Here is a 25,917-nt window from a genome sequence, read left to right as displayed (position 1 = left end):
CGCTGCAGGAAGAGAGGAAAGACAAATCAAACAGGGCCAAAATTCCTAGCAGAGCAACTCTGCCACACAACGGCCAGTCTGAAATGAGACTGGGGGAGGGGGATAGCAAGAACACTCAGAAAATCCATCTTCAGTGCGTAGCTAAAGGTCTGCTCGACGTGTTCAAATTGCTGTTCAAATCACCATTTTGCAGTGCCCTTCTATTATTAGTTGGAGTAGTTTTCCTACCGTCGATTATAACTGTTTTCTGAGATCATTTTGACATCTTTGCTAAGCTGCCTTTTAAGGAGAAAAAGTGGTATTTTTTTATACATGTTTGATTGTGTATTTATTTATTTATTTTATGTTTTATATCCCGCCCTTCCCAACAAGTGGCTCAGGGCGGCTCACAGCACAAAGTTCCACATAAGTAAAATTTAAGCATAAAACAGTTAAAATAATTAATAAATTTAAAATTTTAAGACATTTAAACCATTTGAAACATTAGGGACAGCAACCTCTAATATAACTACACCTGGTTTCTTGTACCAGCTAGTCATAAACTAGCCGGAAGAGGGTTGTCTTACAGGCCCTGCGGAACTGGGCAAGGTCCCGCAGGGCCCTCACCTCTTCCGGCAGCTGGTTCCACCAGGAGGGGGCCGTAACAGAAAAGGCCCGGTCCCTGGTAGATTTTAAGCGGGCTTCTTATATATATATATATATATACACACACACACACACACAAATATTTGAAATGTCAGCCTTTCCCCTGTTAATAATGAAGGCCCCAGAGGTCCCATGGTAGCTCACAGGTCTTCAGAGCAGGCCTAGCTGCATACTTCCCATTTCTAAAAGTCACGAGAGCAGTTTGATCTTGGGCCTCTTCCTTGGTGCCACACTTCCTCAGCAGTGCTCCCCCCCAAAATGTGCCTGGCAGGTTTTCTTGTGATTTTTAATTAAGATCCTCTTCCCTCCCATGTCCGAGGGGATCTTGGGAGAAAGCACAGGAAAAGGTGTAAGAGCAGGAGTGGCCAAACTTGCTTAACATAAGAGCCACATACAATAAACGTCAGATGTTCGAGAGCTGCAAGACATGAGTGTCAGATGTTTGAGAGCCACGAGGGAGGGAGAAGCGGAAAGAAAGCAACTTTCACTTCAAATGCATTCTCCAAGCCATCGGCTGGCTTGGCGAAATAATTTAGAGAGAGAAATGCCTTCTCCAAGCTGGCCGATATGGTAATGGGGGCTTGGAGAGCCACATAATATGTGTGAAAGAGCCACATGTGGCTCCCGAGCCAGTTTGGCCACCCCTGTGTAAGAGCTTAAAGCACTTAGTGGGCTCTGCAAGGCAGGGGTACTTACCTCTTGCTCAGTGAACAGGATGTCCGTATAACAAAGCTGCGGGGGGGAGAAAAAACACAAGCTCAGACTGTATCAGTTAACTATGAATATTTTGTTCCAATGCATCTTAATTTTCTCTTTCATCATGTTAGAGAAGCACAGAAAGCGAAGAAGAAAAACCAGAGAGAGAACACTGCTGACGTGACTACTGATGGAACTAGAAGGAAAAAATCCAGTAGAGGTTTATAGGGAAAAAAGGAGGTGGAGTGGCACAAAACTAGGCACCAGCGTACGAAGCCTTTTTATAGAGCAACGACCGAAAGAGAGCTCTTCTCTCCTGTTGTAGTTTACCATCAAAACTACAACAGCAGATAAGACGACCAAAGAAGGAAGGAAAGGAACAGTGAGGGAAGACATGCGGAAGAATACAGTTACAGGGTAGGAGGACTGAGATGAAGAACAAGACCAAAGGCTTCATGAAAAGGATGGGCTTTGAGAGAAAGAGAAAATGGCACTCCACAGGTGTTCCAAAAGCAGGGGCGGCGCTGGGGTTTTTGCCGTCCCAGGCCGCCCGCAAATCATGGAGGGTGGGTGGGTCTGAGCGAGGCTGCATGGCCCCTATCGTCCGCCTGACTGCCGGGCGGGGGAAAGAGGTCATGGGGCTGCCGTCCCTCGCTCTGGGGCTGTTTCCCCTTGCAGGGGAGGCGGCTTCAGAGTGATGCTGCGCCACCTCCTTCCTCCACTTGGCTGCTGGGTGGGGGAAAGGGCCACGGGACTGCTGTGCCTCACTCTGAGGCTGTCTCCTTTTGCCGGGGGGGGGGGGGGGGCAGCGTCAGGTCACTCTCCTCTGAGCCTGACTACGGAGGAAAGCACAAACTGGTGCGCAGTTCCGCTGATCTGCGACCTGGGAAGCTGAGCGCAGTGGAGTGGCGGGAGAGGGTGCCTGAAGGCGCCCTATAGGTGAGGTGGCGCCCGAGGCGGCTGTCTACCTCGCCGACTCCCATACGCCTGTACTCTCCAAGAGCCATTACAGAACAGGACAAGACTGATGGTGGCGGGGAGATGTTCAGCAAGATAGTTTTGATGGCAAAGTCAGGGCAAAAAAAAAGCAATGAGGGCTTGAGCACTGAGGATGCGGGAGAGGGGTTATGCCAGATGCCAAAGGGTCTGGGGAGCCAGCCTAGGGATTTTAGGAAGGACTTATCCAAACCGGGATGTAGTTAAGGCTGTTGCTGAATTGGCTGCACTTTAGTCAAGAGGAGGTTTACAGGATTTTTGTCAGCCATCCATGTTTCTTTTAGGCAAAGAAGGAAACTGAGCATTGCTCAACGACAACGCTTAATGTTTATACAGATTCACAGATCCCTTGCAATAATCCCACGGGCCTCCAGGGGTGCCAGTGATTTAAAGAAAGAAGAAGACATCATTGGATCTATATTCTGCCCTCCACTCAAGAGTCTCAGAGCGGCTCACAACCTCCTTTCCCTTCCTCCCCCACAACAGACACCCTGTGAGGTAGATGAAGATATTGGATTTATATCCCACCCTCCACTCCGAAGAGTCTCAGAGCGGCTCACAATCTCCTTTCCCTTCCTCCCCCACAACAGACACCCTGTGAGGTAGATGAAGATATTGGATTTATATCCCGCCCTCCACTCCGAAGAGTCTCAGAGCAGCTCACAATCTCCTTTCCCTTCCTCCCCCACAACAAACACCCTGTGAGGTAGATTAAGATATAGGATTTATATCCCGCCCTCCACTCCGAAGAGTCTCAGAGCGCCTCACAATCTCCTTTCCCTTCCTCCCCCACAACAAACACCCTGTGAGGTAGATGAAGATATTGGATTTATATCCCACCCTCCACTCCGAAGAGTCTCAGAGCGGCTCACAATCTCCTTTACCTTCCTCCCCCACAACAAACACCCTGTGAGGTAGATGAAGATATTGGATTTATATCCCACCCTCCACTCCGAAGAGTCTCAGAGCAGCTCACAATCTCCTTTACCTTCCTCCCCCCCACAACAGACACCCTGTGAGGTAGATGAAGATATTGGATTTATATCCCACCCTCCACTCCGAAGTCTCAGAGGGGCTCACAATCTCCTTTACCTTCCTCCCCCACAACAGACACCCTGTGAGGTGGGTGGGGCTGAGAGAGCTCTCCCAAAAGCTGCCCTTTCAAGGACAAGCTCTGTGATAACTATGGCTGACCCAAGGCCATTCCAGCAGGTGCAAGGGGAGGAGTGGGGAATCAAACCCGGTTCTCCCAGATAAGAGTCTGCGCGCTACACCAAACTGGTTCTCAAAGGTGGGCTTTGCTCTCTCTCTCTTTCATTCACAACTTGTGCCTACGCTGCGCAGTCTTCCAGCAGGAATCTACACAACTGAATACTTGTAGCCTTCTCCCTGATGTCTTAGATTTTTACAAGCAGGGAATTCTATTAGAGCAGAGGCGTAAACATGTGACTATCAGTATGAAGTGGTACAGCCGAGACATAGGTTTATCAGCTTTGTGAGAACTGGGTCTTAGGTAGGACAAAGTACACTAATCAGGTGAACAGGGACGGACCCTGTGACCTATTTCCCCTTCTAAGTGTCATATCCCATGTATGTTAAAATCACAAATCTTCCACTCCAAATAAGGTTAACTTACATCCTGGTCGTACCGCTTCCTAATCTCAGGATGAGTCTGCTCGATCAGGCAATCAACAAAGCAAGTCTAAAAAAACAACAACAGAAAAGCAAGAGGTTAACATGACTTGACTGATGCATCGTCTAGCCAAATGAATTTAGCCTTGATTTGCATGAAGAATTTATCAGCGTCACATTCAGACAACAGTTAATGCACGCAGCCTATTTGTCGGCATACAAGCAAAGCTTTGACATTCCTCAGAGAATACATATTATCACATACACAGAGAGAGAAATGTGTACAGAACATACCAACCTAACCGCTAAGAGCATCACTTTTATTTCTTAATCCTAATTTCCAAGCTCAAGGTTACATAATTACTGTATGCTCAAGGTGTGAAGGCATGGGGGGGATGGAGAAACGCAAACAAACTGGGGGGATACAGACTCAGATGGGTAGCCTTGTTGGTCTGAAGCAATGTAACAAAGTTAGAGTCCAATAACATCTTTTGTTCAGGGTGTGAGCTTTTGTGTGCATGCACACATCCTGAATAACTCTCTTTTGGTCTTAAGGATGCTACTGGAATCTACTTTGTTAAATTGGGGGGAGGGACAATATTTTTGCTGAAGCCTTTAAAAAAATTATTTCAAATGAAAAAATTGGAAAATTTGGGGGAAACACTGAGAAGAAGCTCTTAAGAAACACTTTCTCTTTTAGAAAGAGCAAAATACATCTTAAGGCAGGGCTTTTCACATTAAAAATGTATGCCATGAAAAAGTTTGAGAGGTTTTTTTTTAAATTTCCATCAGAAAAATTGGGAAATATCAAGGAATACTGGGGAAAAAAATTACAAAATACTTTTTTCTTTCTCTGTGAGAAAAATCTTGTCTTACACAACAGTTCAGTTTCCAAATGTATAGCATGGAAAAGACTAATGTTAATATCCAAACATGCTTGCACTCCTAAATATTGCACCCTATAAGAGTTTCTTTCCAGATAATGTACTTTCTTTTATTACAAAATATTGCTTTCTACCTTCAACTGTTATTTTCTTTTACCTCTAAAATTGCAAAAATTAAAGATACACGTATTATACTAAGCACAGGGCACAACATTTTGCAACTCTACCTCATACTGGGTAAATTTGCTGTTTTTTTTTCTGAGAGAAAATGAAAATATTTATACTTTCAAACTCCATAAATATGCCAAATAGGACAATTTTATAGGCTAAGTTATAAAGGATGCATTTTGTGCTATTCAATCGCGGAAAGCAGTTTAGAGATAAACTGAATATATTTCAGTTTTTTCCAAAAGTTCCATCCCCACCCACCCCTCCAAAGAAGTGACTTCAAAATTTCCAAAAAATGTATACCTCTAACTCAGGCCAAGTTCTCCCAAGCAGCACCTGAGTGATAAATATCTGACTAGACTGTATGAACTAAGACGGCGGTGGATGTTCAGGTAACAAAAAGCCACACACACCCTTACTCCTGAAACATACTAATTGCTAGGGAGAAGGAGTCTAACTAGACTTCTCCCAGATGTGGTAAATTGCCAAAAGAACGAAGGCTTTTGTGTGGAGGATTTATTCACAAGGGCCCCTGCTTGCAGTCTCATGGGATACAGCCAAGATACTAATTTACCACCACGTCTGCTGTTTGCTGGAACTAGAAACGCTTTTCTACAGGACATTGGTCCATCATACAGTAAGAGTGGTGTGTGCTTTTGGTTCCAGAGGGATTTTGTGATGTATAATATGTTTGTTTATCATTGTAATCACTGTGTTTGTTATTAGTAAATACTGGATAAGTAGAAACAACAAGGAGTACTATTCAATTTTTTGTTGCACGGAGAGGTTTTGAGGGTTTTTTTTTTTTACAGTAAAACCTCCGCGGTCCGGTTTTGGTTTGCTGGAACGAGGCTACAATCCTGCGTCAGCCACTGGACAATATGAATCTTGTTCTGGGTTCTTTGTAAATGATTGTAACAAGACAATATACTGACTGCACATTTACAGGAAAAAGTCAGTAAGAATGGACCTTTTGGGAAAATTTCCCAGCAATTCCTAATTGTCCAGGTATCTTTGAAACAATCTGAAGACATGCTGGGTAACATATCCCTTCCATCGACTGGCTACCCTTTCGCTGCCTTCCACTCAAGATATTCACAAGCCGTACCTTGCCATGGTGCAAGTGGCCACAGAGGGTGACGTTCCGGATCAATTCCGAGTTGTCCATCAAGTCAGCTAAGAAGCTGAAAGACCAAAGGGGAAAAAAAACCCATTATTGATGAACTCTTAGTAAAAATAAAGAACACAGATATGTTTTTCATTCATTGACCAGCTGCAGTACCCCATTTAAGAAGAAGAAGATATTGGATTTATATCCTGCCCTCCACTCCAAAGAGTCTCAGAGCGGCTCACAATCTCCTTTCCCTTCCTCCCCCACAACAGACACCCTGTGAGGTGGGTGGGGCTGGAGAGGGCTCTCACAGCAGCTGCCCTTTCAAGGACAACCTCTGCCACAGCTATGGTGGACCCAAGGCCATTCCAGCAGCTGCAAGTGGAGGAGTGGGGAATCAAACCCGGTTCTCTCAGATAAGAGTCCGCACACTTAACCACTACACCAAACTGGTTCTCGTTCTATCATTTAGGGTTATCAGTCCCCTGGGGGGGGCAAGGAATCACAAGCCCCCACTTCTCATATCCCATCTAACAACATTTGGTTGGCGAGTGAGGTATTCAATTATTTTAGAAGTATCACTTGGAGTAGAAGCAATTAGGTTGGAATGAGGACATTGAGGGTTCAGAGTGGCATGGAAATATACATATCAAGCGACGATATTTTACCAGAACAACAAAATAGGACAGGATATAAATTTTAAACACATTTGTTGACTTACAGCATGCCGCCCCCCCCCCCCCCCCCCCACATATTATTTCAAACAGAAGCATGGTAAGTTGTACTCACTCCATCTCATATACTGTGACGGGCAATGTCTGCTCCATAAGGGAGAATTTCTTGGTCTTCACTGGCTTAATAATAGGCTCTGAAAGAAAACACCAAACATGAGGACCCTTTCATGTGGAAAGCAGGGAAACCTTCATTCTATACCCTGTAGCCAAAAAGGGACTAGAAAAGAGAGTGCACAATGCTAGACACATGCTGTGCATGAAGCATGCTCCAAATCGGGGGTGGCCAAACCGCAGCTTGGGAGCCACACGTAATCCAATAGCACAGGTACCGGTATATTAAGCACAATATATCATTCAAAACCCCACCAGTTGAATTATCACTCTCACACAAAAAGTGTGTAAACAAACATTTAGTGCACAAATTATAAGCCCACACAGCAAAATGATAGAAGGAACACCCCCTCGGCGCTCCCCCAGTCTGTCTTCCTAAAGCGCGTCTCACAGTCTGGAATCTGGGTGAAGGCAGGGGGTCCTTCTTCACAACTTCTCACAAAGAGATCTCTTTGTGAGAAGCTGTGAAGAACGACGCCCGTTTCTCACCCAGGCTGTGAGGGTGTTCGTTCTATCATTTTGCTGTGTGGACTTATTATAAATTGTGCGCTAAATGTTTGTTTACACACTTTTTGTGTGAGAGTGATAATTCAACCAGTGAGGTTTTGAATGATATATTGGGAGCCACTTGTGGCTCTTTCGCACATTTTGTAGCTCTCGAAGCTCCCACCACCTTGTCGGCTGGCTTGGAGAATGCATTTAAAGTTGCCTTCTTTCCACCTCTCCCTCCCCCATCTATCTGCCTTCCTTCTTTCCGGCTCTCAAACATCCAACGTTCATGTCTCGTGGCTCTCAAACATCAAACATCTTATGGCTCTTATGTTAAGCAAATTTGGCCTTCCCTGCTCCAAATTCATTCCCAAATCTCTGGTGGATGACGTAACTGAACATAAGAACAAACTGAAAACAACGAGGGAGCAGGCCTTCTCAATAATGGCTCCCCATTGGTGGAATCAACTACCAGAGGAGGTGCGAGCCCTGCGAGACTACAATCAGTTCTGCAGGGCTTGTAAAACTGTCCTTTTTCAACTGGCTTATAAGATGGAATCCTGAAGTGACGTCTAGCCATCTTTATATATATATATATATAAATTGAAGGTGCTACAGGAGATATATATATATATATATATATATATATACATATATATACACTGTAGCACCTTCAATTTGTAGTGGTTTTAATTAATTTATTTATCTAAATGTGTTTTAACTGTATTTTATTGCATAATTGTATTTATTATAATCATGGTACACTCCATGTCTTGTGAGCCGCCCTGAGCCTGCTTCGGCGGGGAGGGCGGGATATAAATAAAAGTTTATTATTATTATTATAAGAGAAGCCGTGTTGGATCAGGCCAACAGCCCATCCAGTCCAACACTCTGTATCACACAGTGGCCAATAATTTATATATATATACACACACATATATATACACACTGTGGCTAATAGCCACTGATGGACCTCTGCTCCATATTTTTATCTAACCCCCTCTTGAAGCTGGCTATGCTTGTAGCCGCCGCCACCTCGTGTGGCAGTGAATTCCACGTTAATCACCCTTTGGGTGAAGAAGTACCTCCTTTTATCCGTTAACTGAGCTGGAAAGGCCTTGGAGAACTGCTATCGTTCACAGTACATAGATAATACAGAGTGAGATCATTCCATGACCTGACCACAGAAAGCGCTTAATATGAAAATCTGAAAAATAGCCAGCTACCCATACAAATACAGTAAAAGTTTTGCTGTCTGGAATTCTCAGTTTTGCCAGCACTGCCCAGATTCTCCTTCTCAGCCACTAAACTCTGTGTCTCTTCAGGGTGTGTATTCCATTTCCATCTCTTCAGCCAGCGTGATGCCTCTGCATGTTGCTGGGTTTCTTACAGTTGGTGCTACCTTCCTTCCCTCTCAGTCTGCCATGAGCTTGTCTGACTGCTATGTAGGATAACTTTGTGGCCAGGTGAGTTGGGGAAGGAATGGGAAGGGAAGGGTTCCACTAGGCATGGGAACTGTCACCATGATGTGTTTATGGGGTGGTCACTGTGGATTCCCCTGGGTAGGGCAGAGCAATGAGCTGGAGTATCCACCACATCTGATTAACTGGAATCTCCCATTCTCCAAGAATGCCGGATAAGAAAGCTTATACAATACTTTTATCTTACCTCTACAAATAGGAAAGGAAAGGTTCCCTGTGCAAGCACCAGTCATTTCCGACTCTGGGGTGACGTTGCTTTCACGTTTTCACGGCAGACTTTTTACGGGATGGTTTTGCCATTGCCTTCCCCAGTCTTTTACACTTTCCCCCCAGCAAGCTGGATACTCATTTTACCGACCTCGGAAGGATGGAAGGCTGAGTCAACCTTGGGCCGGCTACCTGAATCCAGCATCCGCCGGAATCGAACTCAGGTCGTGAGCAGAGAGTTCAGACCACAGTACTGCAGCTTTACCACTCTGCGCCACGGGGTCGCTACAAATAGAGGGCTAAGTAAAAAATACTGGCTCCCAAGAACCCAAGCTACTTCCCTGTTCCTGTACTCTGGCACCGACTGTGTAAGATTCTACCTAGGTAGAATCTATGATTCCTACATATCAGCTGCCTTGTCATCATGCCAGCAAAATATGTTAAAATCAGAGGCTAGCGCCCAGCATTTCTCACCAGTCAGGGGCTGTGTGTCTTCTTCCTGCACTATGGTCTCCACCTCTGGCCCATAGACCTCCTCAGCGGTTGGATAGTATTTCTTATCCTCGTGCAACACCACATCCATCCCAGGGTGGTCTTCATCATGATCCCCCATCTCATCATCGTCGTCGTCGTCATCAAGCTAAAAAAAAGGGGGGGGGGTAGTTTTGAGCTAGTATAATCCTAATGACACAACTAGGGGAGAGAAGTTTCACACAGGCAGTTTTATCACATAGCTACTATATCATCAAAGTATTCATGCATGAATACGCAGTTGTGGAAGCAAGAAAAAATACCAGAGAAATGGGCTTGGATTATAAAAGTTATGACATGGGGTGAAATGGACAAATTAACAAGAATATTAAGAGACTATGATTTAGAAGCTTTTAAGACGGAGTGGAAAAAGTTTAGAAGATATGTAGAAAAAGAGTGGAAAACAAAAGGACACTGGACAATTTTTGATAATGATTAAGTTTTAAAAAGAAGAATATAAATTGTTTTAATAGTTAAGGGTACCTTTAATATTTGTTTTTTTAAGTAAATAACACTGGCGGGGGTTAAGTAATGGGGGGAGGGATGGGTGGAAAGTAATATATGGGGTAGATAATTTTTTTAAAGTTGTAAGATATAGATACAAATAAAAATTGTTTTAACTCAAAGTATTCACGCATGAGCCATTTTATGGGAAGGGCGGGATATAAGTCATAGAATAAATAAATAAATAAATAAATAAATAAATGGGCCATCAAGGGTATATAGCATTCTAAAGGAAAATTTAATAACCTTCAGTGCAAAGCTATTCAATGTCTAGCAACAATCAACTGACACAGCACAATCGATTTATACTGCTTCCTCAGTGAAAAAGGCTTTGGACTTATTTGACTTTGTTAACAGTAACAGTAATTGTTTTCCTCTTGTTTTAGGCACACACTGAGAACCATGAATTTGAATTGCAAAATTCTTCCCATCTGAATGGTTTTCCAGAAACTGAAACTGTGAATTGCCTGGTTTTGTTTGCAACAATGCATGGAAGAAAAACAATTCTTCTATTTATAATATCCAGATTCTGTTGAGGCACTGCAAATGTACTTTTTAAACTATTTACGTTTTTTGTTTTCTCTTATTTTTAAGGTGCGCAAGGTCATACACACATTAATGCAAACACCACACAAAAAGAAATCTTGCTATTCTCACATCAGGATTTCTTTTTACGTTCTGTTGTAATCATGGCAGATAAACACACTATACATGCCTTCTGGCTGAGTATATATTACAATAGAATAATTTATTATGCAGAATCCATAATAGTTGAATCTATAAATATCTGATCTTGCCCACACAAACTCATGCCATAGTAAATGGGCTAGGTTTTAAATTTTTAAAATCTTTGCAAGAACAGTTCACTTCCTTGAAGTTAATGAAAAGGTTAATTTTTTTTAAACGTTTGAGTCCAGTGGCACTTTTAAGACCAACAACATTTTATTCAAAGGCTAATTAGATATTGCTTAGTTATCTTGACTCTCATTAGCACCTCCTGGCAACTAACCTCCCCCATATATAACATCTTAGGAAATCTGTTTCAATGTATCTAAGATGTGTGCACCTACACATACTAGGTATCACAGTTCTTGCTTATACCCAGAATTGAATTTTGTTGGTCTTGGGGGTGCCAGTGGACTCAAAACTCAGTTCTCACATCTGTTTGTTAACTCTTGTATTTGTATGCTGATTTGCTGCTGTTCACAGATTTTACCAACCACTTTAACTTAATCTCAGGTATAACCGCCCAGCTACTTATGCATTTTGACTCTAATTAGCATCTTGGCTCTAATTTCTTTCCTGGAAACTAAACCCCAACCCATGTAATGGTTGAAGACATCTTGTTTCACTGCATCTGAAGAAGCATGCATGCACACACAACTAATACCTTGAATAAAACTTTGTTTAAGATGTCACAGGATTCAAACTTTGTTTTGTTGCTTCAGATCAACACAGCTACCCATCTGAGTATTTTTTCCCCCAGGATCCTCAAAATTCAAAGCAACGCAATATAGAAATCTATTTAATTGTTTACTTAACCGTGAAAGAAACCTGGTTGATAGACTCAAGTAAAACTATTAAAAAGGCCTCTAGCACAGTTGGCAACTGCAAGACAGTTTCAGTACCTCATCAAGATCCTTTGAATCCCGGCCCATGTCGTCGTCATCATCATCAGAATCAAGTTCGGGACCTATGTAATTCCCAAACTCATCGTAGAGGTCCGTATCCATTTGGCTGGGCTTTGGGAAGAAAGGAAGCCACAGAATTAAACACATCGGTTAGAGTTTGCATTCCATATAGTTTACATCAAGCTGTATCCCAGCATTTTACTGTTGGGTTCTGCCAGTTGTTTGGTGACACTTCCATTCAGGCACTAGATAGTTGTTGTAATACTATAAAGTTATTTGTTTCTATTTTAAATTTCACACATACAATTCTTCCCCTAGTAACCTCCACAGATGCCCACCACCTGTGCGGTGTAGTGGTTAAGAGCAGCAGAACCAGGTTTGATTCTCCATTGCTCCACATGCAGCCAGCTGTGTGACCTTGGGTCAGTCACAGTTCTCTCAGAGCTCTCTTAACCCCAACTACCTCACAGGGTGTCTGTTTTGGGGAGAATAAGGGAAAGAGAAGGCAAGCTGCCCTGAGATTCCTTCAGAAAGCGAAGGCCATGGTTTAAAAAAACAACTCTTATTCTATTGTTGCACCCACTTAGCTGACATCTTGTTTTTCTCTCAGCAGCTGCTAACACATGCACTCTCTTGGTCCCTAATTAACCCAAACAATTTTCCAGGCACATCCATCTTCACAAGAATCTCTCTCCTCCAAAATTCATCCCCTCTCCACAAAAAAGGTTCAAGCCTCTTGCTCTGCCCATTTCTCTTAGCAACTCTGACCGTAATTTCTTCCTTTTTCATTCACACTCAGTCTGCTCCAGTATGCTCCCATGCTTTTACCATTTTTCTTCCCCACAGCTTTTCATCACTCTCTTCTCCAGCCCCCCTTGTTTCCCCAGCTTAATGATAATTCAGTTTTCATTTTAAAAAAACACTAGAAAACCACCACCTTTGAGAAGCATACAGCATAAACAAACAACAGGGAATATACCTAGTAGGGCAGAAGCAGAAACAATGGTTGCAAGGGATCAGGGTAGCCTGTTAATTTTTTTCTTTAAATAATTTCATTTATACCCCACTTTTCTCTCCGATGGTGACTCAGAGCAGCTTAGGTTAGGGGTGTCAAACATGCAGCCTGAGGGCCAGATCAGGCCTTCAGAGGGCTCCTATCAGGCCCCCAAGCAACTCACTGTCACCTGCTTCCCACCCCCTCTCTTGCTTCCTTCTGCATCACAGCTTGCTTTGCCAGGCTTGCTCAAACATACAGAGCAAAGCCTCGGTTTTCTCCATTGGCTGACCAGCACATGAAGCAACTAATGTACAAGAGCTTGCAATGCTCAGTCATTTCATGTTTCCCTCTGGGTCTTAGGCTCAAAGCATTGACCATGAGATTTTTGCAATGAATGTCAATATATCAAAAGCAGGTTTGCAACTTACAGATACACACATGAACAGTATACTCAAGACTGCTACAGCATACACATTGTCTCCAGATTTTAATGCAATAATTCAGAGCAAGAAGTGCCAATTACCAGAGACTGTTAAATAAACAAGAGTGCTTTCACTCTTTCAAGAGTGCTAATCTTTTAAGTATATTTTATGTTAAGTTTTTTTTAAATTGAATTTGTGTGTGTCCTTTATAAAGTTTATACCTCTGCTACCTGGCATTATATTTTATGACACAAATGACCCGGCTTGACAAGGTCAAATGAGACATAAATGTCAGATCCTGCCTTCATAACAAATGAGTTCGACGCCCCTGGCTTAGGTCATCTTCATCTCTTTCATTTTATCCACACACCAACCTTGTGAGGTAGATTAGGTTGAGAGCGTGTTACTGGCCCAAGGACACCCTGCCAGCTTCCACGGCACAAGCGAGGATTTGAATCTGGATCTCCTTAACCAAACACTCTAACCTCTACACCAAGTTGGCTCAGTAAAGGATCTGGATCTCCTTAACCAAACAGTCTAACCTCTACACCAAGTTGGCTCGACGCCCCTGGCTTAGGTCATCTTCATCTCTTCCATTTTATCCACACACCAACCTTGTGAGGTAGATTAGGTGGAGAGCGTGTGACTGGCCCAAGGACTCCCTGCCAGCTTCCATGGCACAAGCGAGGATTTGAATCTGGATCTCCTTGACCAAACACTCCAACCTCTACACCAAGCTGGCTCAGTAAAGGAAAGTGGCTCCTAATGTGGTGCAGCGGTCAGGATGCTCGGAAGGTCTGGGTTCAAATCCCCGTTCTGCTGCAAGCTCCCAGCCTAGCCTACCTCACAAGGGGACGGCAGGGATAAAAAGGGGAACTTTCTGGCAGAAGGAAAGATGAGCTTTAAAACGCATGCACGAAAGAGCCGCACTATAAAATACATACCAATAGAAAAAAATTATCTTTAAAAAATCTGTTTCTTCGCCTCTTCCTCCCTCTCCGGAAAGCGGCTCACTCGAGCCCCGCGCGCTCCTCCAACGTTCCTAGAGCAGTCGCGAGCAAGTGACGTCACCGCGACAGCGTCGTCAAAGGCCCCCGATGAGCCGGCCTCGTCCTTTTGCCTTATTATTATATTTTTCCCCCATCCTTTTTTTCTCTTTCACAGACGTATAAGTAAATAGTCCATATTTTTATCTGAGTGGACGGGCCAAAAAAAAGGATAGAAGAAGACCTTCAAGGCGGGGCGTGGAGTTCCGCCAGGAGACTACTGGGCGCCCCATCCGGCCGGGGTCCTCGGTGCTTCAGCGGCTCCTGGTTGCTATGGAAACCAACCAGCCGCGACGTCGTCGCTATGGAAACCTGAGGCCTAGTCAGAGGGAGGCTGGCTGCGAACTCCTTCTGCTCCTCTACTAGACGTAGCGTTGCCAACCTCCAGGTGAGGCCTGGCGTTCTCCTGGAAGGGGGTAGCTTGGAGAGTCAGCTCTTTTGCATTACATCCCTCCTCGAACTCTGCCCTCCCCAGGCACCGTCCCTAAGTCTCCAGGAATTTCCCAAGCCAGAGTTGGCAACTAGGGTTGCCAAGTCCAATTTAAGAAATATCTGGGGCCTTTGGGGGTGGAGCCAGGAGACTTTGGGGGTGGAGCTAGAAGACATTGGGGTGGAGCTAGAAGACATTGGGGTGGAGCCAGGAGACATTGGGGGTGGAGCCAGGAGACATTAGGGGCGGAGCCAGGATCAAGGCTGTGACAAGCATCATTGAACTCCAAAGTACAAATTGTATATATTATGTTGTAGGTGTTATTCTTAATTGTAGACTGTCTTGAAAGCAGTGGTAGAAAAACAGTATATAGCTATTTCCTTCACATGGAATCTTTCTCGAGCTTTTGGGATGTAATACCCATCAGAGATTAGGGAAATGACATTGCTGTGTACTAATAGGAGGGTAGAGAAATAGTTTGGAAGCTATGGCAAGAATAAAAGTTTGTGAGTTTGCAGAGGATGAAGCACCTTAGAGAGCTGTGGCAGAGCCAGTGCAGAGTTAATGGATTTTGCAGTGTTGGTTTGCTTCCGCTATGCTTTATTTGTACATTTGTAAATGCAACAAATATTTTAAAGACGCTGTGGCTGAGAACAGATGGGCATTTTGGGGCGGCTGGGAGGCGACCCGAATCGGACTGGCGCAAAAAGAGCAGTTCGGGAGCCTCCACACACTTACCCGCATGCCGCCCGCCTCCGGTCCATCAGGCGGCTTGGCGCCTCCACACAGGAAGGCAACCCCGAAGCCAGATTCCTCTTTGTTCCCCCTCGGGGGAAGCGCTGATGCGCACAAGCGCTCCAGCGCTCTCATTAGGCTCTTAAAAAAAACCAACCAGAAACAGCTTTGTGTGGCTTGGCAGTTACACAATGCCAAGCCGCCTCACTTGCGCCCCTCCCCTTCCAGACAGCGGGGAGGCGACTACCAGCCGGCTCAAATATTTGCAACCGCTTTCAAAGGACGGGATGAGTGCGGGCTGGGGATGCCCAGCAGATGTTTCTGTGTGGAGGGATTATTTGGGCTGACTTCAGAGGCGTCTCTGAGTCGGCCCAAAGTGCCCATCTGTAATCAGCCTGTCTTCATGCTTAAATAAGAAATGTGGGCAGCCGTGTTGGTCTGAAGCAACAGAACAAATTTGGAGACCAGTAGCACCTTTAAGACCAACAGAGTTTTATTGAGAAAGCACACAAAGGCTTACATTCTCAATACAGCTTTGTTGGTTTTAAAGGTTCTATTGGACTCTGACTTTGTTCTGTAAGTCTTCAGTACTTCTTCATTCAAAGAAGACTAGACTTTGTCACGATGCCTTTGAAACTTCTCATTGCTTTGGGAAGCAGGGAGCATGTAACAGTAAGCTTCCGTTATTGCTAGAATGATTTGATCTTCCTTCCTTCCTTTCTCAAATTAATGATTTTACTCTCAAAAGAATATTTGGGAGATCTGCCTGGTCTATGAAATAAACAAAGACTGTTGTTTCGGATGAGACATTAACGGCATTGTTCCTTGGTTCCAGGCATGATAGATTTTCAAGCTTTGGAAAAAGAGCTGCAAGAAGCTGTGACTGCTGATGAGAAGTACCAGAGAGAAAATGATGCCAAGTTCCGAGCAGTGCGCCAGAAAGTGGCATCTTATGAAGAATTCAGGTTTGCTTGAAGTCTGCTGTTGACTTGCCCCATAGACAGAACTGTGATGAAATTCAGTAGGTCCTCAGTGAACATAACATAAGAACATAAGAGAAGCCATATTGGATCAGGCCAATGGCCCATCCAGTCCAACACTCTGTGTCACACAGTGGCAAAAAATTTTATACATACACACACACTGTGGCTAATAGCCACTGATGGACCTCTGCTCCATATTTTTATCTAAACCCCTCTTGAAGGTGGCTATGCTTGTGGCCGCCACCACCTCCCTTGGCAGTGAATTCCACATGTTCATCACCCTTTGGGTGAAGAAGTACTTCCTTTTATCCGTTTTAACCTGGCTGCTCAGCAATTTCATCGAATGCCCACGAGTTCTTGTATTGTGAGAAAGGGAGAAAAGTACTTCTTTCTCTACTTTCTCCATCCCATGCATTATCTTGTAAACCTCTATCATTTCACCCCACAGTCGACATTTCTCCAAGCTAAAGAGTCCCAAGCGTTTCTCTTAATAGTTCAGACAAATTTTCTTCATATTTAGGAGCCACCTCAAAAATTTAAGAGCCCGACTTATTTTTCAGCCTTCAGGCTTTAATGAGCCTACTTTTTCTTTATTGATGCCACAGAATTTCAGAATAAATCTGCCTGTTCCTTAGCTGAGATCCTTAGATAATATGCTGAGTACAGTGGTACATGCCCTTCTGGTATATCCTTTGTATGGTAACCTCAGAAGGTATTATATTTCACCAAGTTTGCCAGTTCGTTCTGATATAAATCCTTATGATCTAGTTACAGATCAACTTGCTGAACCCAACAAAAACTCTAGCAGTTGCAAAATCTGTTTACTCCTTTTGTCCGTTGGGTGATCCATGTTTCATAAAGCTTTCATTGGATAAAAGGAAAAGTAAAGGCAGTCCCCTATGCATGCACCAGTCGTTTCTGACTCTGGGGTGACGCTGCATCACAACATTTTCACAGCAGACTTTTTACAGGGTGGTTTGCCATTGCCTTCCCTAGTCATCTACACTTTCTCCCCAGCAAGCTGGGTACTCATTTTACTGACCACAGAAGGATGGAAAGCTAAGTCAACCTTGAGCCGGCTACTTGAACCCAGCTTCCGCCAGGATCGAACTCAGAGCTTGGACTGCAGTACTCTGCACCACGGGCTTTGGATAAAAGAAAGGATAGCATAAAACCTTGTCTTAAATTCTTCATTGTTTATTCTCATTTTTAAAGGTGTAACAAACGTGTAGTGTATAAATAAACATGCGGTAACCCTAGCTGTCATCACAATAAAGAGCTCACGTCTCCTTCACATAAATAGATTTTGTACTTCTCCAAGAGGCACATATGCTAAATGACTGATTAAAATACTGTGTGCCATAATGAAATTTCTTGGCACCTGGGTTTTGTTGACCCTTGAATTAAGTAGAAGAGCGGCTTAAATAAGAAATGTGTATCTGCTGAAACTCTTTCTGGAAATTCAGCATTGTGATTGTACATTCTATAGAGAGTCCTCCTCTGTTGCCTGCAGGGATATTGTTTTAGCTTCACACTTGAAGCCTCTGGAGAAAAAAGACAACATTGGAAATAAAACAAAGGTATTGTGGAACTGCTGTGCAAGTAAAGCAAGCTACACACAGGAAAGCAGAGTGGAGCTGCCCCAGGTGAGAGCACTTAGTGTTTGGTATCCTGAGTTCTTTTTGTGCTGCTCTTGTTTCTCAAGACATTCTTTAAAATTCCTTGTCTTGCATTGTGAGATAAATTGGAGGGAGAGTTTGGATGGGACAGACTTCCCCCCTCCCAGTATGGAGACCTCCCCAAGTCAAAGGCTGGCCATTCGTTTCACTTGTGAAATTCCCTGTACTTTTTTATAACAACAGTGGTGGTGTACAATCCTGAAACTCTCGTCTTATTTCAAAAATGTGTTTCTAGATCTTCAATTAAACCAGGAAGCTGAGAAAACAAAAGAGGAAGAAAAAAAAATTGGGGGGTAATTTTTAAATATGTTACTGGAATCTGAAAATACAATTTTAACGAATCTCAAAAAATAAGATCAAAATCACTAAAAAATTTCAGCTTCTGTTGATTTTTTTAGAGGCAATTTTTTTTCTCTGCCTCCTGATTTACATTGTCACACAAACCAGATTAATATTTACAGTTATTTCTGAGGGCAGCATTTGAGTGGAGATTTTGTAGAATTCCTTGAAGTACAATTTTCTGTTCATCCGCTGGTCTTAAGGAACTCCTTATAGGACACACCACATAGGACACAAGAATTGATTCTTAATTCAAACGATAATTCCAGTGGCCTTTAATATAACCACCACCAAAATCTCAGATTTCCCCCTGTCGTTTGGGAGGCACGTTGTAACAACTTGCCAGCCTGTCCTCTGTTAGCCTGGCTCTCTTTGACAGTTTACCCCCTTGGGACCCTGCTATTATAGATAAGATCATCCTACTAATCAATTGCCTAAAGGCAGGCAAGGATGTTGGGCCAGATTACATTCCTTCCAACTTGGTTAAAACTGACCCTTCCTGGTGGACCGCAGTTATAGAATCATGGAATCATAGAGTTGGAAGGGACCTCCAGGGTAATCTAGTCCAGCCCCCTGCACAATACAGGAAACTCACAAATACCTCCCCCTAAATTCACAGGACCTTCATTGCTGTCAGGTTGCTGAATTAGTCATAGTGGTAGATGCATATGGGAATATCCTCTACCAACAGAGGCAGGCTGTTGCTACACTGTTCCACACAAACGGGAAAACTAAGGATCCCACAGAAACGATCCAGTTAGCCTCTTATCTATGTTAGAAAAATTGCGTGCTACTTGTGTAGTCCTAAAAATGGAAACACAGATCGAGAACTCTTCTTTTATGAGACCTGAACAAATTGGCTTTAGAATTCAAGTGATGGCATTGTCTTTTGGAGAAAGGATTTCTTGGTGCAGAATCTGAAGAGTTTAGCATAGAACGCTATCATCCATGTCTAAGCGGTACAATTTTTGTAGGCACACAGCTGCTACAAACAGTATCCCTTTTCAAGAATGGAAGTATATGTCTTCACCCAGTGGCTTAGGTAGTGGGGCAGTATTCACACGGTTTGGAACTTCTGACACTTTTCTTACCTTCCAGGAGTTGCAGCAACTTCCAGAGACTTCATCAGAGTTCTACAGAGATTGGCGCAGATGCATGAAAAGCAGCCAAGAACAGTACCGGTTCCTTCTTCAACTTGGGCCTCAGAAACTCGGCCAGATCTTCCAAGCAGATGTTGCTTTTGGCCTCCTCGGGGAGTTCCTAACAGTGCTCAGTGAAAACATTAGTGTCGAAGACCGGGACTGTGTCTTGGAAATCTTAGAGAGTCTTTCAGGCACCAAACGCTTTGGACTGAACGCAGAGCTTCTGAGCAGGCAAGAGAAGGAGAGTTGCAGGAATTTGTTTGAGAAACTACAAAGGATGGAGGCAGACCTTACGTGTTTGTCCGAATTTGTACATGAAGAAAGTACCACGGTTACCCAAGCTAGCTGCCAGAGCGAGGGGTCAGCTGAAAGAAAACTGATGGAACTGATGCAACTTTACCGAGTCCCCTGAATGAGTCTGAGCTTGTTGCATCAACCGCCCCACCCACACAAGGAAGTTGTGTGCGGCTTGGGGAGGATAGGAATACCCACCACAGACATCTCTTTCCAAGCCTCATTGAAACAAATGGGAGAAGTACACTTCCTTGCAAGCTTTCTTGTGCATGTGCTGTTTGTTCCCATGAGGCTTGTGTGGGCCATGGGCCCATTTCTGATCTGGTGCTTGCTTCTTGTCTCTGCTTGGGTGAATTCTGCCACCTCCACCCAGGCAGATAGTCCACTTCATATGGTGAGCAACTGATTTAAGGCTTATCTGCTTTTGAGGTCGGTTCTGCTACTATGATTTTCGCATTTGTCATGTCCTATGTCTTTCTCTCTCTCTCTCTCTCTGTTCTGTCTTGAACTCAAAAGGGTGTGCCCCTAACCAGTCTGCAGTTCCAAACCTCATTGGACACAATCACATTCCAAGCAATAATAAAGGTGTGAGCAGATGCAAAGATGTCTGAGCAGGTGCAAGGTGTCTTTCCCTCACAAACGAGTTCTCACCACACCAGCCCTTTATGTTGGAGATAGGGAAGTGGGCTTCTAGACAAGAGGGCAAAGTTCCATAGCATAAGCCCTGTGTTCTGTCCTAGGTGGGGGACAGCAGGGGCAGGGGAGTGGGTGGCTTGTCTGGTGTGTTTTCTGGACGAATTAGCCAATGTCCAGAAGATTGAGGGGCAAGCTTTTGAATGACACAGAACTCTTCTTCAGGCACAACACACTGAAGTCAACATTAACCCATTCAATGTAGTGTTACATGCCTACGTTATAGTTTTATTTATTTCTTTTCTCCAGCATGTGGGAAATCAAAGTGGCTTACAAAGGTTGAAAATCTAAGCAGAACAACAAACATCCAAATGGTAGATGAAACTTTTAGTCACCACACAGCCAGAACTATCAACCAGCCAGTCAAGCAAGTCAGAGAATAAACTCAGTAATGTACTTTCCATTCTCTGTTGTTTCATCCAACCGTGCACTGCTTCCTGAACAGCTGGAGGGTGGGGAATCCTCCTCATCTCTGGGTGGCCACAGTAAAAGCCCAGGCCATTCTTGCCACCCGAGAGGATAAAGGGAGGTGCCGTGCAGATTAAGCATTCTTTTAGAAAGGAAGGAACAGGAAAATTTAAAGAGGGCTTTGACTGACTGGATCACAGTGCCTGGCCATACAGTGAAAAATCCTTCCAAGCTAATGCCAAAGGCCTACGATTCCAACTATATTGCAGCGTACCTGTCAATCTCATTGGATTCTCTGGTTTGGTACAGCTGGGAATCTTTACCTCAAATAGCAGAATGCTTAAATCTAACCGTGCAGGAAAGCGCTGGTACTGAGTGGTGCTAGCGAACCTACACAGAGCCCTTTTGTCAATTTCAAGCGAATGAGAAATGCTTATTAAAAGGAACTACATTTTAGATGGTGCAGGTGAGAGACAGAAATAGATTACCTATTCTCGCTAGCTGGATGCTGCTGAACGCCTGTCCAGCCTCCATGGTGCAAGGTGGAGAGGAAACCTTTGTGTGCAAGTTAGAGGAAGCGTGTGAGAGGGGGGAAAGGAAACTGCTCCCTACGAATGATCAGTCTACACATCAAAAGTGCACAGAGGCTGAAGAGTGAACAGGAAGGAAACCCATGGAGTGCCCTGGCTCTAAACATTTATCTGGTAAAGGTTTTAATGTTATCGTACATCACCCAGAGCCCTGCAGCAGTAGGAACTAGGTGATTCACACATCTAAATAATAATAATACCTCCCCCCACCACAGAGGACAGGACCTTCTAACAAATCTTTAAGACCACATGGAGTTCAGAACACCTTGTAATGTAGAGAATAATAGGTCTTGGAAAACAGGCTAGTTGTTACATTGATGATGAAGAAGAAGAAGATATTGGATTTCTATCCCGCCCTCCACTCCGAAGAGTCTCGGAGCGGCTCACAATCTCCTTTACCTTCCTCCCCCCACAACAGACACCCTGTGAGGTAGATGAAGATATTGGATTTATATCCCACCCTCCACTCCGAAGAGTCTCAGAGCGGCTCACAAGCTCCTTTACATTCCTCCCCCACAACAGACACCCTGTGAGGTAGATGAAGATATTGGATTTATATTCCACCCTCCACTCAAGAGTCTCAGAGCGGCTCACAATCTCCTTTACCTTCCTCCCCCCCAAAACAGACACCCTGTGAGGTAGATGAAGATATTGGATTTCTATCCCGCCCTCCACTCCGAAGAGTCTCAGAGCGGCTCACAATCTCCTTTCCCTTCCTCCCCCACAACAGACACCCTGTGAGGTAGATGAAGATATTGGATTGATATCCCGCCCTCCATTCCGAAGAGTCTCAGAGCGGCTCACAATCTCCTTTCCCTTCCTCCCCCACAACAGACACCCTGTGAGGTAGATGAAGATATTGGATTGATATCCCGCCCTCCACTCCGAAGAGTCTCAGAGCGGCTCACAATCTCCTTTCCCTTCCTCCCCCACAACAGACACCCTGTGAGGTGGGTGGGGCTGGAGAGGGCTCTCCCAGCAGCTGCCCTTTCAAGGACAACTTCTGCCAAAGCTATGGCTGACCCAAGGCCATGCCAGCAGGTGCAAGTGGAGGAGTGGGGAATCGAACCCGATTCTCCCAGATAAGAGTCCGCGCACTTAACCACTACACCAAACTGGCTCTCCTCATTTTGATGTGACAAAATGAGTGGGGCAGCTCCTGAGAACACAAGATTTGACCTTGCACATTTTTGCAATGCATTGAGTTGTAGCAGGGAGCTTAGAGAAGCAGATGCACAGTTGCACTAACTCTGCCCCTCGCTAGCAAAGGCTGGTAGCAAGCCTGCATTCCATAAACATCTATATGCAAGAAGAGTAGGTTTTTATGTCCCACTTTTCTCTACCGTAAGGAATGTCAAAGCGGCTTATGATCACATTCCCTTCCTGTCCCCACAACAGATACCTTGTGAAGCAGAGGAGGCTGAGAGAGTTCTGAGAGAACTGCGACTTGTCCAAGGTCACCCAGCGGGCTATGTGGAGAGGAGGAGTTGGGGAATCAAGCTCAGTTCTCCAGATTAGAGTTTGCCTTCTTACCACACTGGCAGCGAATGACTTACCCAGAAGTTATTGCACAAGTAGAATCATTATAAGCAGTAACTGCAGAGCACTGGCATTAATGTAGCGCAGGGGTCCTCAAACTACGGCCCGCGGGCCAGATGCGGCCCGCTGAGGACGTTTATGCGGCCCGCCGGGTTATGGCAAAATCAGACCGGAAGTGACGTTCGGCCTAAACTCGCGTTAGCAACGCACACTTCCGGCACTGGGCTGAGGCGGCGGAGACAGAGTGTGAGGTGATACCGAGGTGAGGTGAGTTCCCAGGCTGGGGTGTGTGGTGTGGGGAAGGGAGAGAGATGCAGAAGACGGAGAACTGACGGCCCGCGGCCTTGTACAGTAATGGCAGTCCGGCCCTCCAACAGTCTGAGGGACAGTGAACTGGCCCCCTATTTAAAAAGTTTGAGGACCCCTGATGTAGCGTATCTCATTTATACAGTCACACATCATTAGAGAGAGAGTAAACTTCAGGGATCGTTATTCCATTCAAGTAGCAACAAGCCTTTAAAGTGAAGCTGCTGGATTAGAATTCATTAAGAGGTTTCACATAATCCCCCTTCCAGGGCTGAACAAAAATGTGGGGTTCTCATCGTAATTCATGTTAATTTAGGGTTGCCAGCCCTCCCCCCCCTCCCGCAGCTGCTAGCAGGAGATGGGAGGGATAAGGTTGCCGTTTCAGGTTGGTAAACTCCTGGAGATTTAGGCCTGGGGCCTGTAAAGTCCCCTTTGCAAAGTATAATATAATGGGTTCAATGCAATGAAGAGGCGAGGTGGAAGTGATCATAACTCTTTATTAGGTACAGCATAGTATAGGGCTGCACTCAGAGACTGACTAACTGAGCCAAAGAGGCCAACTATATACAACTCAGGATTCCCGTGCAAGTACGTGATTGGATCATTCAAACCAGCAGAGGGCCCGTGATTGGAGCAGGGCAGCAGGGATTTGGATCCTGCTGCCCGTTGTTCCCGAGTCCCCAAGCTCAGTCCTTATGGCTCCGATGAGCCAGGCAGGAACACTCAAATAAGTCTTCACTAAATGAGAAGGGAGCACTCCCTGGAGAAGACCCTGATGCTGAGAAAGACAGAAGGCAAAAGAAGAAGGGGACGGCAAAAGATGAGATGGCTGGACAGTATTCCTGATGTAACAGACACGAATTGGAGCAGACTTCGGAGGATGGTGGAAGACAGGCGGGCCTGGCGTGACTTTGTCCATGGGGCCACAAAGAGTCGGACTCGACTGTGTGACTGAACAACAAAAGGTCTGCATACACAACACAAAGCACCCATTTTCTCCAGGTGAACTGATCTCTGTAGTCTGGAGATGAGCTGGAATTCTGGGGGATCTCCAGGTCCCACCTGGAGGCTGGGATCTCTACGTTTACTGTCTTAGGAAAACTGGTCCTCCTCAGCTGCTAGAGGCAATAAGTGACCCTATTACACTAGACAAATGCCAAGTGACTTCGATTGGGTATGGTCTCTGTATTTTTCTTCTTTTTTGGTTAAAAAAGAGAGAGTGTGTGTATACGTGCCCGGAAGTCATGGTGACCGACCCCTACTGGAGGCATGGAGAATATTCAGAGAGATGGCTGAATAAAGCCTGCCCAACTTTCAGCTCTGCTTTTCCAGGAAGCCATCCAAGTACTAGCCAGAGTTGATGCTGCTTAGCTTCTGTTGTGTCTTACAATTCAATCCGGAAGCACGGCACAGCGCACGCTACAGAGGTGACCAGAGGAAGTCCCCTGTTCACTGGATGTAGCGGCGAAACTACTCCGCCAATTAAGATCTGCGGCGTGGAAGTTTAACTGGCCAGGATTGGACCTGGCCAGACGGAGGGTTGATCCGGGGTTTGTATATAAAGCGGGACCCGGCCCGCGTTCGCCATCTTTGTGATGTACCATCTAATAAAGTATGTTGCCTTCAACACGTCTCGTCTCCCAGTACGTTACAGCTTCCGAGATCTTACAAGATCGGGCTTGGCTGGGCTATCCAGGTCAGGGCGTCTCTGTTCTTTTCTTGATTACAGGTGTATTTGTCACAGTTGCATGTAGCCCTGTACTTCCTGCATTGTATCCCCCTACAGTTTGCTTTCTCACAATTAGGGAGGATCCACCGAATGCATATGACAAAGTCCACCTGTCAAGCATGGCTAATTCTGATCAATAACTAATGGTTTTAGGGCCTGACTAAAAGCGGACCTGGGTAGGATTCCAGAGAACCAAATGTTAGTTTATTATTCTTTCCTGGCTCTTCTCTTGCTTTATGACTGTTAATTAGAGGGAACAAAGCAATCAGCACCTTCCCATGAATTCTCCTCTGGGAGGATGAGCCATCTGGGCATTGCAAGGCCAAATGCCTGATAATGCCCTGGGAATGTATGTAGTTTTGATATTCTATGTGTGAACGCTCCCCTGCTTCCCCTCCCATAGGAATCCCTTTGAAGTGTGTCTTAAAAGTTGTGTATCAACATATCGGTTTCATTCTTCTCAAGCAACGGTCTATCAATAAACGTAGTCTTTGTATCAACTTCGACTCGTCATTGAACCCGCATGCTTGACACCACCCCCAGGAAATGTTTTTGGATTTAATTTAACACGGTAACTTTCAGCTTAGTAAGCACATCCATTGAAGTTCCTGGCCTCTCTAGTTAACGTGTCTTAGGCAGAAGATATTGGAGAAGACTCATCTCTGGCGAAGGTCCTGGAGAACTGCTGCTTGTCAGAGTCTGGCAAAGCTATATTGACAATGGTCTCCTTCATATATTCCACCGGCCGTTTGGGCTGTTTACTGT

The 25,917-nt window shown here is 44.8% G+C and overlaps 2 protein-coding genes across 3 annotated transcripts in view; one reads left to right on the top strand and one right to left on the bottom strand.

The window, feature by feature from the left end:
• EFTUD2 (elongation factor Tu GTP binding domain containing 2) overlaps positions 1-14,292 on the bottom strand; it is a 56,830-nt gene extending 42,538 nt beyond the window's left edge. The window contains exons 1-7 of one of the 2 annotated variants that reach the window (XM_060256718.1): positions 14,184-14,292; positions 11,818-11,931; positions 9,629-9,794; positions 6,922-7,000; positions 6,130-6,205; positions 3,974-4,039; positions 1,342-1,377 (exon numbers count right to left, since the gene is read on the bottom strand). In XM_060256718.1, coding sequence (XP_060112701.1) covers positions 1,342-1,377; positions 3,974-4,039; positions 6,130-6,205; positions 6,922-7,000; positions 9,629-9,794; positions 11,818-11,922 — 528 coding nt within the window. In that variant the 5' untranslated portion in view covers positions 11,923-11,931; positions 14,184-14,292. Of the gene's footprint in view, positions 1-1,341; positions 1,378-3,973; positions 4,040-6,129; positions 6,206-6,921; positions 7,001-9,628; positions 9,795-11,817; positions 11,939-14,183 lie in introns of those variants that run through there. The other variant, XM_060256717.1, reaches the window with a different exon arrangement.
• Positions 14,293-16,278: 1,986 nt separating this feature from the next.
• On the top strand, positions 16,279-20,491 carry CCDC103 (coiled-coil domain containing 103; the record flags this gene model as incomplete). Its single annotated transcript, XM_060255266.1, has 3 exons — positions 16,279-16,415; positions 17,947-18,079; positions 19,550-20,491. Coding segments are annotated over 3 exons (726 nt in total), but the record flags the coding sequence as incomplete, so codon positions are not given.
• Between the last annotated feature and the right edge of the window lie 5,426 nt (positions 20,492-25,917).

This window comes from Heteronotia binoei, chromosome 15 (genome assembly GCF_032191835.1).
Source record: "Heteronotia binoei isolate CCM8104 ecotype False Entrance Well chromosome 15, APGP_CSIRO_Hbin_v1, whole genome shotgun sequence".
NCBI classification, from domain to species: Eukaryota; Metazoa; Chordata; class Lepidosauria; order Squamata; family Gekkonidae; genus Heteronotia; species Heteronotia binoei.
Note: the sequence above shows the minus strand (reverse complement) of the source record. Positions and strands in the feature narration are given on the sequence as shown.